The sequence below is a fragment of the Nansenia antarctica genome (assembly GCF_963989245.1).
Source record: "Nansenia antarctica genome assembly, chromosome: 10".
Lineage (NCBI taxonomy): Eukaryota > Metazoa > Chordata > Actinopteri > Argentiniformes > Microstomatidae > Nansenia > Nansenia antarctica.
Genome location: NC_137680.1, coordinates 5,163,597 through 5,180,384, shown reverse-complemented (window position 1 = coordinate 5,180,384; position 16,788 = coordinate 5,163,597). Strand labels below are relative to the sequence as shown.

Sequence of the window (16,788 nt, the reverse complement as noted above, 5' to 3'; positions counted from 1 at the left end):
CTGAACAGACAGGTGGTTCTGGTCATGAGGAGACAGACCGCCCTCACACGCTTCCTGACCAAGCAGTGAGACATCCTAACACAGACACACACACACACACACACACACACACACACACAGACACACACACACACACACACACACACACATACACACACACACACACAGACACACACACACACACACACACACATACACACAGACACACACACATACACACAGACACACACACACACACACACACACATACACACACACACACACACACACACACACCTAATCCTATTCCGGGACAACCAGGGCTTAACCACCCTTACAGCCTGCCATTCACTCAGTTAGGAGATACACTTATCCAGGGCCGGTCCTAGGCATTTAGGTGCCCTAGGTGAGAGTATGATTTGATGCCCCCCCCCCCCCCCCCTCCCCCCAAATTTTAGGGGCGCCACCACCACATTAAGCCACCAGTACTGCCTCATCACCACCCACACATTCAACAGTAAGCCACCTTCGAGAGAGGGCACGCACGTTAGTTGCGGGCAGGTGGGCGGGAGGGGAGTGTGACTAATCGCAAAGCATAATAGAGACAGTAGGCTGAGACATATTTTCATAGAGACATACAATTATTTAAATGTAAATTTTTTAAGCGAGCACCTAGTTCGCCTATGCCTAGGACCGGCCCTGATTACACTCTCTCATATTAGAGGGGAAGAGCACTGGAGATGATCTGTTCTCAAAAGTGTTGCTACCTCAAACTGAACTGCTATGAGACTCATAGTGCTCATTCACTTCCATTACTACCGTATACTCAATTACTTGGATGATTGCTGTAATGGCACTATGATGTTTTTTTGGGCATAATGGCCAATTCCATGTCACACTGTTTAATACTTATATTTGTGTGGTGTGTGTGTGTGTGTGTGTGTGTGTGTGTGTGTGTGTGTGTGTGTGTGTGTGTGTGTGCGTTTTGTGTGTTCAGTCGATTGATCTACCCAGGTGCAGTGACATTGATCATCGCCACCTTCACCTTTCCTCCTGGGTTTGGCCAGTTCATGGCTGGAGAGGTCAGAGGTCATATTAACCTTATATTTATTCTCATATTTCTGTGAAATAGCTGCAGTATGTATGCAAAAATACTTACGGTATTGATTTGAATTATGACATGTATAAACGGCAACATGTTGATCATGTCGATGTGAATGTAACAATCATACACTAATACAACAATATGTTAAACATTGATTAAGAGTTGATGTAGATCAAATCTATCAAGTGGAAACTCTTGAAACACTCTCCAATGCTATTTGTTGACTTCCTGGTGTCATTCAAGCCTCTGTACCTGTGTAGGGATCATACATGAATGATGTGATAGTTGGTTTATAGTGTTGGTTTATCTGCTCTTGTTTATGCTGTGAGATCAACACAACACAAATAATTCTCTTTCTCTCTCTCACTCCCCCCCCCCCCCCCACTCCCTCCTAGCTCATGCCCAGGGAATGTATAAACTCCCTCTTCGATAATTTCACCTGGACCAAAATCCAGGGTGCCCCCGGGCCCCCACCCCCCGGCCTGGGCCGCTCCTCTGTGTGGCTGCACCCCCGCGTTAGTGTCTTCGTCATCCTCATCCTCTTCTTTGTGATGAAGGTAAATCCATCCTCCATCAACCTCCATCTCAAATATATCAATACAATTAAAAAGACCTGTGGTTGTGGTCTGAGTTGGTCTCAAGTGGAATTCCTCTCAATATTCTTAGTTCTGGATGTCTGCTGTTTCCACGACGATGCCCATCCCCTCTGGTGCCTTCATGCCAGTGTTTATACTTGGTGAGAGGCTGAGAGAAGAAGAGTTTGGAAAACGGACTGGAAACGTGTGTCATAGTTTGTCCCAAATGTGGGGGTGGTATGTATGCATCGCTTTTACCAAAGTGGTTGTGTCATTGTTCCCCTCCCTAGGGGCGGCGTTTGGGCGTCTGGTAGGGGAGATCATGGCTACTCTTTTCCCGAACGGCATCCTGTTTGATGGGATAGTGTATCGCATTCTGCCTGGTGGCTATGCTGTCATTGGTGAGTTTTAACTCTGTTTCTATTCAGCTGTATTCGGTTGTTAAGTCTGACGTCAAACGTGACGTTTAGCAATTTCCGGGTCCAAACCAGAAATTCTCCGCACCAGAGTACCAGCGTACTACAGCGGTAGAATGACAGTTCAATCGTTTTTTTAGACTCGGATCTATTCATACAACAAGGGACACAGCACTTTCCCGTTTTACACATATTGTCAGGGTCTTTGAGCCTCGGAAAAGCGCTATATAAATATAATGAATTATTATTATTACTGAGGCATTTCGAAGAGAGCGCTTCAGCCAACGTTGGACCCGGAAACACGTCACGACTTAACAACCGAATAGTCATGATGGGAAATAACCTGGCAAATAAGTGCTGTCTGCACACTTATCGAAGAGATACAGAAGTGAAAATGTGCTTATTGCTGCAGATGATAGATAGATAGACATCTTAGGAGCCGGTAGTAACATTTCACTGTACATTGTACCTGTACGATATGCATGTGACAAATAAAATTAACTTTGAACTTTGAACTTTGATTTACACAGCGAAAATGAGAGAAGAATAGAGTGCTCAGTGTTTCTCTGCCTCCCCCCTCTCCTTCTCCTCCCCCCTCTCCTTCTCCTCCCCCCTCCCCTCTCCTTCTCCTCCCCCCTCCCCCATCTCTCAGGTGCGGCGGCCTTGACGGGCGCGGTCACACACACCGTCTCCACGGCGGTGATCTGCTTCGAGCTGACAGGCCAGATCTCTCACATCCTCCCCATGATGGTCGCCGTCATCCTGGCCAACATGGTGGCCCAGGGCCTGCAGCCCTCCCTCTACGACTCCATCATCCAGGTCAAGAAACTGCCATACCTCCCTGAGCTGGGCCTGGGACACATCAGGTAACTGTACTTAGCGGACGCCATTACGGCTCAAACAAGGTGATGTTGGCATAGAGCACTGTGTGGGAGCGCCATTGTGGCTCAAATACTTAAGTACAGTTGACTTGGTTTACCATTGCAAGTCAATTCGTGAGCTTAGAATTATAAGGTTCTATCTCCGTTCAGGGTAGTTCAGAGATATTGAGTGTCAAAGTTTTTACATTCCATTGTGTTTTGTGAGATGGAACCTTTGTATTTTATTAATTACTAACTAAAAAATGTCAACATTTAAGAAATAACACCACACAGGCATTAATAAACACCTAATGGATCAGATTATGTAAAAAACTCAATTTTGACAAAAATGGAGATAGAACCTTATAATTCTAACCTCACAAATTGCTGCCTTGCGTCTCTCCTCCCTCAGCAAGTATAACATCTTTGTGGAGGACATCATGGTGAGAAAGGTGAAGTTCCTATCCTCTCAATCGACCTATCGGGAGCTGGGCCACCTGCTAGACTCCACCTCCCTCAAAACGATCCCTCTGGTGGACTCCAAAGGTCAGGCCCTGCTTCCCAAACTGTTACCATAGTAACATGTATAGTCCAATGTATTGTTATCCAGTGTGAGTGATTTATATAAGCAATGATCGATGTATACCTGTATTAGGCGTTAGTGACGTCATTGCATTGGAGTACTTTGATGCATGAGGAAGTAAATCAACTACTACACTGACCTCAGCCTTCAGTTTATGCACGTCAGGGCTGGCAGCTGTACCGGTTGATATTGATGTTCAATTATCAATTATACTACTATAGAGTTGTTGTTTTTTCAGGTTTTGATCAAATTACGTATCATAATAATAATAATTCATTCAATTTATATAGCGCTTTTCCGAGGCTCAAAGACGCTGAATCATGTAGGGGATATGGCAAAACAAGTAATGTGCAAGTCATCACATTTGAAGCTCTAAATTGGTGATTTGTCATCCTGTCTTGTTCGGTTCATATCAGCGTAACCACGTTTCATCCGAAGGATGTAGTCAACATTTCATGTATAATTGAATGACCATGTGCTAGGCTTCTGCTAAAACGTGCCAAATCATTCATTTCATATTCTACTGGAGAGTGATGCGCTGTATTGCACTTGACAAACAAAACATTAAATGATTGTTTTCATAAATGCAAAAATGTGTTGTTCACACGTGAAGCCTTCTTAATTCATTTTGGATTGTTTTCCTCAAATAACCGACGAGCATTAAGCCAATCTCACCAGAATTAGTCCAAGTTAGACACACACTGGATAATTAGAAGTTTTTCGAATCTAATGATGAAGTTAGTGATTAATATACTGTACATGTGATTAACCTAGAAAAAGAAACATTGAAGAACTAGCGATTTTGTGAAGAAAATAAGACACTGAAGTACCGCAAGCATTGGTTTCTATGGGACAAGTCGTGACTTTGGAAATTGCAGTGATTATAGCGTCACCATTATGGCGTCATCATTATAGCGTCATCATTATAGTGTCATCATTATAGCGTCATCATTATTCGGTTGTTAAGTCTGACGTCAAACGTGACGTTTAGCAATTTCCGGGTCCAAACCAGAAATTCCCTGCACCATAGTACCAGTGTACTAACTATGTATCTATTCATACAACACTTTCCCTTTTTTCCCATATTTGTCAGCGTCTTTGAGCCTCGGAAAAGCGCTATACAAATATAATGAATTATTATTATTACTGAGGCATTTCGAAGAGAGCGCCTCAGCCAACTTTGGACCCGGAAACACGTCACGACTTAACAACCGAATAGCGTCATCATTATAGTGCCCCCTATGTGCTATACACGTGTATAGATCAGTGGATATAACTCACAGTCATATTTCTAGTTACAGCTACAACATCTAATAATTCTCACTTCTCTCCCATCTTTCTCCCTCTTTCCCTCCCCTCCCCCTCTCTTCCTCAGAATCCATGATCCTATTGGGCTCTATTGAAAGGTCGGAGCTCCAGGCCGTCTCTGATTGGTGGCTGTCTGCGGATAGGCGGGTCTTTGAGAAGTGTCAAGGGTCACCAGGCACTAAGGTCAGCTGGGAGTCCTTCACTTTCGTGGACGAGGTGGGAGGAGAGGAGAGTGCAGACAAGGTGGGTCAATGAGGCAGGAGAGACTGGATGGATGGATGGATGGATGGATGGATGGGTGGGTGGATGGATGGGTGGATGCATGGATGGATGGGTGGATGGATGGATGGATGGATGGGTGGGTGGATGGATGGATGGGTGGGTGGGTGGATGGATGGATGGGTGGATGGATGGATGGATGGGTGGATGGATGGGTGGGTGGATGGATGGATGGGTGGATGGATGGATGGATAGATGGATGGATGGATGGATGGGTTCGTGGATGGATGGATGGATGGGTGGGTGGATGGATGGGTGGGTGGATGGATGGATGGATGGGTGGATGGATGGATGGGTGGATGGATGGATGGGTGGGTGGATGGATGGGTGGGTGGATGGATGGATGGATGGGTGGATGGATGGGTGGATGGGTGGGTGGATGGATGGGTGGGTGGATGGATGGGTGGATGGATGGGTGGGTGGATGGATGGATGGGTGGGTGGGTGAATGGATGGATGGATGGGTGGGTGGATGGATGGATGGGTGGATGGATGGATGGATGGATGGATGGATGAGCGGGTGGGTGGATGGATGGATGGATGGGTGGGTGGATGGATGGATGGATGGGTGGATGGATGGGTGGGTGGGTGGATGGAAGGATGGGTGGATGGATGGGTGGGTGGGTGGATGGATGGGTGGGTGGGTGGATGGATGGGTGGATGGATGGATGGATGGGTGGATGGATGGGTGGATGGATGGATGGATGGGCGGGTGGATGGATGGATGGATGGGTGGGTGGAGGATGGATGGATGGATGGATGGATGGGTGGATGGATGGATGGATGGGTGGGTGGGTGGATGGATGGGTGGGTGGATGGATGGATGGATGGATAGATGGATGGATGGGTGGGTGGGTGTCTACCCAGATCGAAAATCTCTACATGGTCGTTTCTTAAAATGGTCCTCGTTAGTGTTTGATAAACGGCTGCTGTCTGTCTCTCATTTCAGTGCACATCAGTGCAGGACGAACACAACGGGCCCCTCCCCTCTCTGAAACCACCGGAGCCGTCCACCAATCACGACGGCTCTGAGAAGCGCACCCTCCAGTCTGTGAGGAGAACGCTGCAGCGCCTCTTCTCCTCCTCCTCCTCTTCCTCCGGGCAGACAGAAATTGAGGTATTGTAGGGGCGCTTAGGTGGCGTAGCGGGTTAAACGTTGACCATGTAACCGCAGGGTCCCCGGTTGGATTCTGGCCGGGGACATATCCTGCATGTCATCCCTCCTCTCTCTCTCACCCATCCTTCCTGTCAAATCTCTACTGTATCTATAACAATAAAAATAATAATATATGAGTGCTCAGAAAAAATTATAATAAAAAAAAGAAATTGAGGTATTGTTCCTGTGATAGAAGTTTGCCCCTTACAAGGGATCAGAGACTAGCTTACACTACCACACCATAACCTTAACCGCTAGAGTTGGATAACACAAAACTGTACCATAGATTAGTGTCTTGAGGCAACTTTATCCTAGTCTATTATTCCACTGATAGCTCAGCCTCATATAGGTGCAGTTGCAACTGTGTCCCACTAGGGGGACACAGGAGATGAGCCGTTATATGATCAAACCAAAAGGAACCACCAGGGGGCATCTAAATAACACCTTGCAAAATCAGGGAATGGAAAATAGAGGAGATGTTTAGTGTGACATTTTGACCTTGGCTTCTCTCTTCTCTTTTTATCCCACTCCTCTCTTCATGTGTCCCATGTCTCTCTCTCTCTCTCTCTCTCTCTCTCTCTCTCTCTCTCTCTCTCTCTCTCTCTCTCTCTCTCTCTCTCTCTCTCTCTCTCTCTCTCTCTCTCTCTCTCTTCTCTCTTCCCAGGAGCCCACCCCTCCTCCTCTCACAGACACTATGACCCCAGAGGAGGTAATGTGTCTCACTGACTATCCATAATAATGCCACCGGATGAGCAAATCGTTTCAATCATTAACCTGTCAACCTCTCTATGCTGTTAATCATTTTATCTGACTATCATATGATTGGTTAATACAGATCAAAGCCTGGGAAGAGGAGGAGCTGGATAAACCGTTTGATATGGATCAGATACGCATCGACCCCCTCCCCCTTTCAGCTGGTGGAGAGAACCTCCCTACACAAGGTAACTTAGAAACACATGTTAGGGTTGCATAGCAACATCTGTAAGCCAAGGTCACCTAGCAGTGAAATGCCCCCCCTCACCCTTTAAAGTCATTCATACATCCAATGCAAACAATACACACGTGTCATGACTTCATGATCATAAGCTTGAATGGATCAGTCAGGTTTCGTAGAACCATCTAGCAGCTGTTAAAGCAGGATGTCATTGTTATGTACTGTACATATTTTGTACACTCGGTAAGAATTATGTCTCTCTCAATTACATTTTCAATTTCATTTCAATTTCAATTTTAAAGGGCTTCATTTATTGGTAACATACGTTTACATTGTCAAAGCAAGTGCGAAGATAAAAAACAAACAAAAAAGAATGTAATGTAATGTACGATTAGAATAAAGAAACGATTAAACAGAGTAGAGTATACAGGTAAATAAAGATAACTTGGAAAAGTGTGGACATTGTGGTTTAAAAAATATGAATGCAAATAAATGAGAACTTTGTAAACATGATGTACAGAGATCAGCATGGTGCAAATAGTGCAGATACTTATTTACAGTCTTTACGGTTGTTGTTGTGTTCCATTGGAAGTCCTTTTACTGTCACAACAGCTCACAAACCTTGCTGCTGTGTTTGCACATTGTTGTACGTCACCCAGCAGATATGGCAGTTTTTTTTGCCATTAGTCATGCTTTCAAAATCTTTTGTAGACATGACTAATGTCTCTCTCTCTCTCTCTCTCTCTCTCTCTCTCTCTCTCTCTCTCTCTCTCTCTCTCTCTCTCTCTCTCTCTCCCTCAGACCCACACTCTGTTTTCGTTGCTGGGTCTCAGTGATGCCTATGTCACCAGCATTGGAAAATTGGTGGGCGTTGTGGCCTTGAAGGAGGTGAGGTCACTAATAACTCCACTGGTCTCTTTCTCTCTTCTCTCCTCTGTGCCTCTCTTGTTCCTGTGTCATCCTTTTCTGGTTTCAACATGTCATGCCTGCGTGTGTCAGTGCTGGTGATTGTCAGAGTGTCACAGTTGTGTCTGTCCTCTCCAGTTTGTCGTGTGGTTTATGCAGGTACAGCACCATCAGTTCTCTCTGTCTCTCTCTCTCTCTTTCTCTCTCTCCCCCCCCCCCCCCCTCTCTCTCTCTCTCTCTCTCTCTGTCTCTCTCTCTCTGTCTCTCTCTCTGTCTCTCTCTCTCTGTCTCTCTCTCTCTGTCTCTCTCTCTCTGTCTCTCTCTCTCTCCCTCTCTCTCTCTCTCTGTCTCCCTCTCTCTCTCACCCCCTCTCTCTCTCTCTCTGGATGGAACTAGTTGACGTTGTCATAATTGAAGATGCAAATATGCATGTCATGGCAAAATGTGCATGATTGCTTGTTCAGTTGACTTCTCTTCTCTCTCCCTCTCTCTTTCCTTCCCTCCCTCTCTCCCTCTCTTGTCCTCTCACAGCTGCAGAAGGCCATAGAGGGCTCCACCCGTAGCGGGGTGAGGTTGCGCCCCCCCACTGGCCAGCTTCCGAGACGCGAGTCGTAAGGCCAAGAAGCACCCTCCTCCCCTCCCGTCCCCTCGTCCCCGACACGAGAGAGGGATCTGTGGGGCGAGGGAGGCCGGAGGGAGGGCGAAGCAGGGTGCAGGAGAGAGGGAGAGGGGGTTAAGTGGGAGGGAGAGGGGAGCAGTATAGCGGGAGGGGGGGGGGGTCAGTAGTGAAACGAAAGAGGCGGCGTCAGGTGGGGAGGTGGCTTCTTCCTCCAGTGCAGGAACAGGGTGTGACACCACCTCCGTCCCTGTTGGCAACGACACCAGAGGAACAGACTGTTGCCCTCAGGAGCCCCCCTCCTCCTCCCCCTCTACCTCCACCACATCGCCCCCCTCCTCCTCCCCAACCTCACCTTGCACCCCTGTCATCACACGCTCCTCCCTCCATACCGTCCCGGAACAAGAGAAGGAGGGAGAGGGGGAGGGGGAGAGTGAGGAGTCAGATGAACCTGTTTAAGGTGGATTCTGGCTTTAAGATGAAGACTTTTTTTTTCTTCATCTGGCCTCACCCAGCACCCCCCCAGTGAGAGCTTAGGCAGTAGCATCCGTAGTAGTGGAGAAAAGTTCGGACCCGTTTGAGACTGCGCAGACGTTCGGAGACTCTCCGAGAGCAAGAAGAACTGGTGCAGACAGTGCTCCTGGAACTTGTAGTTTTTAAATATTTTTTTTCTACAGCCTCTTCCTATTTTTTTTCACTCTGTCAGTTTCTCTCAGGTCTCTTCCTGTGTTCTTAAAACTTAAAAAAAAATGGACAGACATTCTCATATCCCATATCTAATGCCTTGAGTGGTTCGTCTGTGTCCCCGTCCTAATAATGTTGAATGTATGGCTATACATTGTGGCTACTTATTGTGTGGTTCGCCATTTTGCTATCTGTAAATTCGTCACTGTCAGTAAAATTCCATGTACCTTTATGACACTATAACTGACAGCAATGAAATGTTTGATAATGAAAGCATATATTGTTAATGAAAACTCAATTGACTAATTCATTGTTGATCATGGCAAGGACGAAGTGAATGTTTACTGATTAATACAGATTTCAAAGTTCTATAACCACTGTATAATAAATATTTAAATGTGTCTTTTATCAGGTCTACACATTACACTGAAGTTTCCTTATATTGGACTGGCACCTAATAAATACGATTAGAGCTACAGACTGTTCAGTGTTGTAAAAGTCAAGCCTTTGAAAGGCCCCAGACATGTAATCATTTCAGGTTTGAGAAGGTCAACAGTGTATTTTAGTCTCAGGGAGGCAGCCACACTTTCCTATGTGAACGAGAGAGAGTGGAGCCAGGAGGAACACGTCTCCTTGAGTTAGTTTGACGTTAACATTCTACTGACAGAATCAGAATGCCGGAGTGGAGGAACAGAAGGGACTTCTTTTTAAGAATGTTGAACAAACAGGAGAAATGGAGAACTAACAGGGATGGTGGCCAGTCTGTTTCTGCTCAAGCTAAACTTCTGATTCCATATGTCATGTCTTCAGGTGACACCTTAACTGCTCCTCCTGAGACATCTTCTGCCCCTCAGCACTGCGTCTCCTAAAGACACCCGCTTTCCCCTCTACTGAGTCCCTAAGAACTTCTATTGCCCCCCTTGTACTGTTTCTCTGTTTCTCCAGTGTAAAAAATAAAATAAAAAAAGTTTAGAAGAAGGTGATAGGAGAAGGTTTTTCCTTCTATCAATGGCCCCGGGCCTGAGCTGGATTACTCTTCCTGCTACGACTGGTGGATTGATGATTCACTTGCTTAGTAGTCAAATGTATTGATTGTAAGTCGCTTTAGAATAAGGCGTCTGCTAAAATGCCAAACATGTAAAATGTTTAGGAGGATGGTGGGATTCTAGGTTAGCCTGGCTACCGCTGGGTTTCTGCTTTAGCTTAAAAACTCTACAAAACACCTAGAATGTGTGTCTGGGTTGGGCCGTGAGTGAGAGGGAAACATGATAGAACTGCAACACAACCCCCCAGAGGCTCTGTGTCTCTGTGCTCACTGACCATGAAGCAGTCTTAACATGCTATAAGTGGAGGTCCTTTTCCACAACATCAGAACGACTGCATCTGTTCTCAGTCTTCAAAGATATCCAACACACATACACCAGGATTTTTTAAATGTATTGTTTGTTTGTTTATTTGCTCTTTTCCCCACTGTTTTTTTTTTCTTTTCTTTTGAGAGGGAGGGGACGGGAGAAGAAAGATAGAGGAGGAGGTGGAGGAAGGTGTCTCTCTCGTGCAGGAAAAAGAGAGGGAGAGAGAGACAGATTCACTGCAGAAGGAGGGCGGGAAACCACATGGAAGAACCATCCTGTCACAACCTTCTCACAAGCATGCATAGATATGTGTGTTACAGACTGGTTATTGCCAGTTACATTATCTCTGAAATGAAAACATATTCAATCAATTCCAAATCGTATACAAGTGTATTTACTTCAGACTGTGCCACACAAATTCCAAATCATCACATTATTTATTATATTATTTCAAATGTCTGATTGCCTCAAATTCCCCATTTTGGTCAATCTGAAAGATTTTTTTAGGCAATTAATTTTTTCAGGCAGTGATTCTTCCGACAAGAGAGCAGACGACTACATAGACAGACGGACAGACAGACAAACACATATACAGAACAGGTACAAAGAGAGAGAGAGAGAGAGAGAGAGAGAGAGAGAGAGAGAGAGAGAGAGAGAGAGAGAGAGAGAGAGAGAGAGAGAGAGGAGAGAGAGAGAGAGACAGAGAGAGAGAGAGAGAGAGAGAGAGAGAGAGGGGGAGAGAGAGAGAGAGAGGGAGAGAGAGAGAGAGAGAGAGAGAGGGAGAGAGAGAGGGAGAGAGAGAGGGAGAGAGAGAGGGAGAAAAGGCATAAAGATCGGAAGCAGATTCAGAGTCATGCCTGCAGACAACGTACGTATTGAAAGATGGCAGTAGATCAATACAAAAGAAGAAATCAACTGGAAATCAATCAATCCACAAAGACATAATCAATTAACAGTAACATCCAAGGAAATACATTTGGCTTCTCGTTATTAGTTTATTCATTCATTTATTCATTAATTGTCCAAAAAGCAATAAAAGGCCTTTGTTGAAGCAGTATCGTTTTCCATGGTGCTGCAGGTGTATTTTGATCTGAGTTGATCTGAACACATTTTAGGTGAGAAACAGGTCAGCAATCACCACCAAACCGTCATACAATTAACTCAAACCTAACAGATCGTGAGCTTAGAATGAGAAGGTTCTATCTCCGTTTAGAATGATAAGGTTCTATCTCCGTTTAGAATGATAAGGTTCTATCTCCGTTTAGGGTAGTTCAGAGATATTGAGCGTCAACGTTTTTACATTCCATTATGTTTTGTGAGATGGAACCGTTGTCTTTTATTAATTACTAACTAAAAAAATGTCAACATTTTAAAAACAACACCACACAGGCATTAATAGACACCTAATGGATCAGATTATGTAAAAAAAAACTAAATTTTGACCAAAAATGGAGATAGAACCTTATAATTCTAACATCACGAGATGTTAAATTCAACAGTGTTTGGGTAATGTAGTCGTACTACTACACCAGCTCACAGCTGGAAACCCAAGAGAGACCCAGAGAATGACTACTTCAACAAGACCAGTTCCTACAATAAATAATAGGCTTTGTACAAGCTGTCATGTTATTCCTCCCCCCGAATAATTCTTAAATAAATAAATGAATACGGGTCGTTGTGTAAAAACATGGCTTTGGTCGTGGTGAGCCCTCAAACCCAGCATGTGACAAAATGGAGATTGATGTGCAATGGCACAACTCAAAAATACATGATGACAATTCACTTGAGCTACCAGTCATAAGACCCACATGATTGTTTTAGACACATGCCCAAACTGTTTATAAACAGTTTATAACCAGTTATGACAGCACGTGACAGTCATGATTGGACTATGGTTAGTTAGTGAAAAGCAGTGGGCTAAAGTAGCCTATGTTTTTTATCTTGTGAAAAGGTTTGCTGTGGTTATAATGGGGTCATGACAGCTTTCTCCTCTGCTGATTGGTTATGACATGTGAATAACATCATTGTGTGTAGGCTTTATGATGGGTAGCTCTAAAGCAGGGGTGTTCCAACTCTATAGGCTTCAACATCCACAGCACTGCTGGTTCTAATCCCTCCCCACTGATCTGAAATGCATACAGACCTGGGATACCAGGTGAATGGAATGGAATACCAGCTGACAATGGTGCTTTAGAGCAGTGTTTCTCAACCCTCTCCCTCGGGGACCCCCAGCCGCTCCACATATTTGAACACCAGCTCACCTGATTCAACTAATCAAGTACAAAGTGGATTATGGTTTGTACTTGATTAGTTGAATCAGGTGTGCTGGTGGTGGAACAGATCAAATATGTGGAGCGGCTGGGGCGCCCCAGAGGAGAGGGTTGAGAAACACTGCTTTAGAGGACCAGAGCGGCTCACCCCTGTACCAGGGTCTCACTTCTGTCTGCTCACCCCTGCACCAGGCTATCACTACTGTCTGCTCACCCCTGCACCAGGGTCTCACTCCTTTCTGCTCACCCCTGCACCAGGGTCTCACTACTGTCTGTCTGCTCACCCCTGCACCAGGGTCTCACTCCTGTCTGCTGTCTCACCCCTGCACCAGGGTCTCACTACTGTCTGCTGTCTCACCCCTGCACCAGGCTATCACTACTGTCTGTCTGCTCACCCCTGCACCAGGGTCTCACTCCTGTCTGCTCACCCCTGCACCAGGCTATCACTACTGTCTGCTGTCTCACCCCTGCACCAGGCTATCACTACTGTCTGTCTGCTCACCCCTGCACCAGGCTATCACTCCTGTCTGCTGTCTCACCCCTGCACCAGGGTCTCACTCCTGTCTGCTCACCCCTGCACCAGGCTATCACTCCTGTCTGTCTGCTCACCCCTGCACCAGGGTCTCACTACTGTCTGCTGTCTCACCCCTGCACCAGGGTCTCACTACTGTCTGCTGTCTCACCCCTGCACCAGGGTCTCACTCCTGTCTGTCTGCTCACCCCTGCACCAGGCTATCACTCCTGTCTGCTGTCTCACCCCTGCACCAGGGTCTCACTCCTGTCTGTCTGCTCACCCCTGCACCAGGCTATCACTCCTGTCTGCTGTATCACCCCTGCACCAGGGTCTCACTACTGTCTGCTGTCTCACCCCTGCACCAGGCTATCACTCCTGTCTGTCTGCTCACCCCTGCACCAGGCTATCACTCCTGTCTGTCTGCTCACCCCTGCACCAGGCTATCACTCCTGTCTGCTGTCTCACCCCTGCACCAGGCTATCACTACTGTCTGTCTGCTCACCCCTGCACCAGGCTATCACTCCTGTCTGTCTGCTCACCCCTGCACCAGGGTCTCACTACTGTCTGCTCACCCCTGCACCAGGATATCACTACTGTCTGTCTGCTCACCCCTGCACCAGGGTCTCACTACTGTCTGCTGTCTCACCCCTGCACCAGGGTCTCACTACTGTCTGTCTGCTCACCCCTGCACCAGGGTCTCACTACTGTCTGTCTGCTCACCCCTGCACCAGGGTCTCACTACTGTCTGTCTGCTCACCCCTGCACCAGGCTATCACTACTGTCTGCTCACCCCTGCACCAGGGTCTCACTCCTGTCTGCTGTCTCACCCCTGCACCAGGGTCTCACTCCTGTCTGTCTGCTCACCCCTGCACCAGGGTCTCACTCCTGTCTGTCTGCTCACCCCTGCACCAGGCTATCACTCCTGTCTGCTGTCTCACCCCTGCACCAGGCTATCACTACTGTCTGCTCACCCCTGCACCAGGGTCTCACTCCTGTCTGCTCACCCCTGCACCAGGGTCTCACTACTGTCTGTCTGCTCACCCCTGCACCAGGGTCTCACTACTGTCTGTCTGCTCACCCCTGCACCAGGCTATCACTACTGTCTGCTGTCTCACCCCTGTACCAGGGTCTCACTTCTGTCTGCTCACCCCTGCACCAGGGTCTCACTACTGTCTGTCTGCTCACCCCTGCACCAGGGTCTACTGTCTTCTCACCCCTGCACCAGGGTCTCACTACTGTACCAGGGTCTCACTACTGTCTGCTGGGTCAGAGTGGGCCAGGCCCCAAACCACGACAAGACTGCTTTACTACAATAACCCGTATTCTGTTTTATACTGGAGGGGGTTTCAACAATTCAGTAGAAAAATAAACATTGTCCCAACATTGCATAAATAAAGAATCAATCAATCAATCAATCATTCATCAAATAAATCATCAATAAATAAAGTAATTCAAGTCAATAATCCTTTTTTTGTCTGAAACGTTTGTCACACAATCATCAAAGTGAAAGGAGAAAGTGTTCTCCAAAAAGTATGATAATAATCGCTGTTGTTCTTGTTTATCATCAGTGATTCATGCAGTCAAGTCCAGTATCTCCAAGGCCAGTTCTACCACTCCATATTTTTTTCTCCTTTCTCCATTGGCATACACACACACACATTCCTCCTTAGGTAGGCTAATACACACACTTAACTCAAACAACACACTCCATTCGGTTCCATCACAGTAGTCACGATGAGCAGGAAGACACCGATCTATTCGGTTCTAGTATTTAGTTCTAGTTCTAGTGTTTGGTTCTAATCCCTGATTGACTTGAACGGTACACAGGGTATAACTTCCCTGTGGACCCAGTCAGTCCAGTAGAGTTCCTTTGCATTCCACTGACGGATTTTAAGATCCAATATCCCAATGTTTCAGCGAGCACACTGTTTACAACACTGACATTCCCCCCCTATCCATTTCCTCCTGTTCATTGTGTGGCGATAGACAAAATGAAAATGCAAGCTTAATTTGGGAGCTCAAGAGGGTTCCCAAAGGAAATTGGGATTGAGAACACTAGTAGAAAAATAAATTAATTGTTGCAGTTGTGACTGTGCGGGAGGAGGTGGTTCATATACTCAGTATTTACATCTATATGGCAGAGGCCACAAGTCGTCTTTCAGGAGACTTGTGTTAGGTATAGTTAGTCAGTAATTTGTTGCAATTTTAATCATTAGTTTCCACCTATTGTGAAATATGTACCCAATTTCGAACAGCTGTCACTAATTGATTTATTCTCAATGAAATATTTCGTACTGTCCCAAGAGCAGACAACAAAACCACAACAATCTGGGGCGAAACAGAACAAGATCTTATTTTAGATCTTCTAGAGCATTCCGCTGAGATTTGGAAACAACAGCTCAGGGTCCACATCTTGTTAAGTGGTTCTGTTTTGGTTCTCAGTTGGTGATGAAAAGCTCGCTTCTGAACGGTCACTGAGAACATTGATGTCCAAAGGCAACCTCCTCAGATCTGTTGGATTGCATCAGTGCAAAAGATCTTCCACGACACAGCTGTTTCCTCCATTCACTCCATGGGAATAGACCTGTCCGTCAAGACGCACGGTCGAGAAAAACTCTGGCCCAATCCCAGTCCAGTGTACCATGGTTCAGTGCAAAGTTCTATACAGTGCAGTATAGTACAGGTACTCCATAGTGCTCTGAGAGGCATGCATACAGAAAACTAGAGTAGGAATCACACTATCTTACAGTACAATCCTTTACTGTGCAGTCAGTGCTGTGTACGCAGTCAACAGGACATGCTCAACCTTGATTTGTGTCTTGGGCATCTGGCTACTAGCCGAGTAATTACGTTGTTTTAACAGGGTTATGAGGATTAAAATGGATTTCACTCAAATGGATAGATTGTAGTGTCCAATAATGGATTGAGTTGGTTTGTTGCAGTGATCGAATTGTTATTTTACAGTAAGTGGGGGTTATGTGACTATAACTGAATCTGTTTTGTTGTATGTTGGGGGTGCCAGTACGTGAATTTCATAAGAGAAGTAGTGGGTATATATTGTGTGGGTGTTGCTGTTCTTCTTCAAGGTCTGGGGGGGAAATTCATTTGATTATGTTGGTTTTGATGTGTTTAACATTAACTGTAAACAGAGTACCTCTCCCATCGAGAGACAGTGTTGGAAAAAACTGTAATTTGTTATATATTTTTTATCATATACACTTATACATAGATTTTTGTGTTTATCTTTTTTTT

General features: G+C 45.9%; 1 protein-coding gene across 1 annotated transcript in view; it reads left to right on the top strand.

The window, feature by feature from the left end:
* The window catches only part of clcn1b (chloride channel, voltage-sensitive 1b), a gene marked incomplete at both ends in the record, with an annotated part of 27,024 nt that extends 16,810 nt beyond the window's left edge, over window positions 1–10,214 (top strand). The window contains 17 exon segments of the mRNA XM_080540543.1: window positions 1–65; window positions 977–1,061; window positions 1,480–1,641; window positions 1,751–1,820; window positions 1,950–2,060; window positions 2,728–2,941; window positions 3,348–3,481; window positions 4,894–5,069; window positions 6,054–6,221; window positions 6,925–6,969; window positions 7,096–7,158; window positions 7,160–7,201; window positions 7,996–8,082; window positions 8,632–8,679; window positions 8,681–8,732; window positions 8,735–8,810; window positions 10,211–10,214. The exon segment at window positions 1–65 is cut by the window's left edge and continues 37 nt beyond it. Of these exon segments, the coding sequence (XP_080396669.1) occupies window positions 1–65; window positions 977–1,061; window positions 1,480–1,641; window positions 1,751–1,820; window positions 1,950–2,060; window positions 2,728–2,941; window positions 3,348–3,481; window positions 4,894–5,069; window positions 6,054–6,221; window positions 6,925–6,969; window positions 7,096–7,158; window positions 7,160–7,201; window positions 7,996–8,082; window positions 8,632–8,679; window positions 8,681–8,732; window positions 8,735–8,810; window positions 10,211–10,214 (1,602 nt within the window).
* Window positions 10,215–16,788: the final 6,574 nt, after the last annotated feature.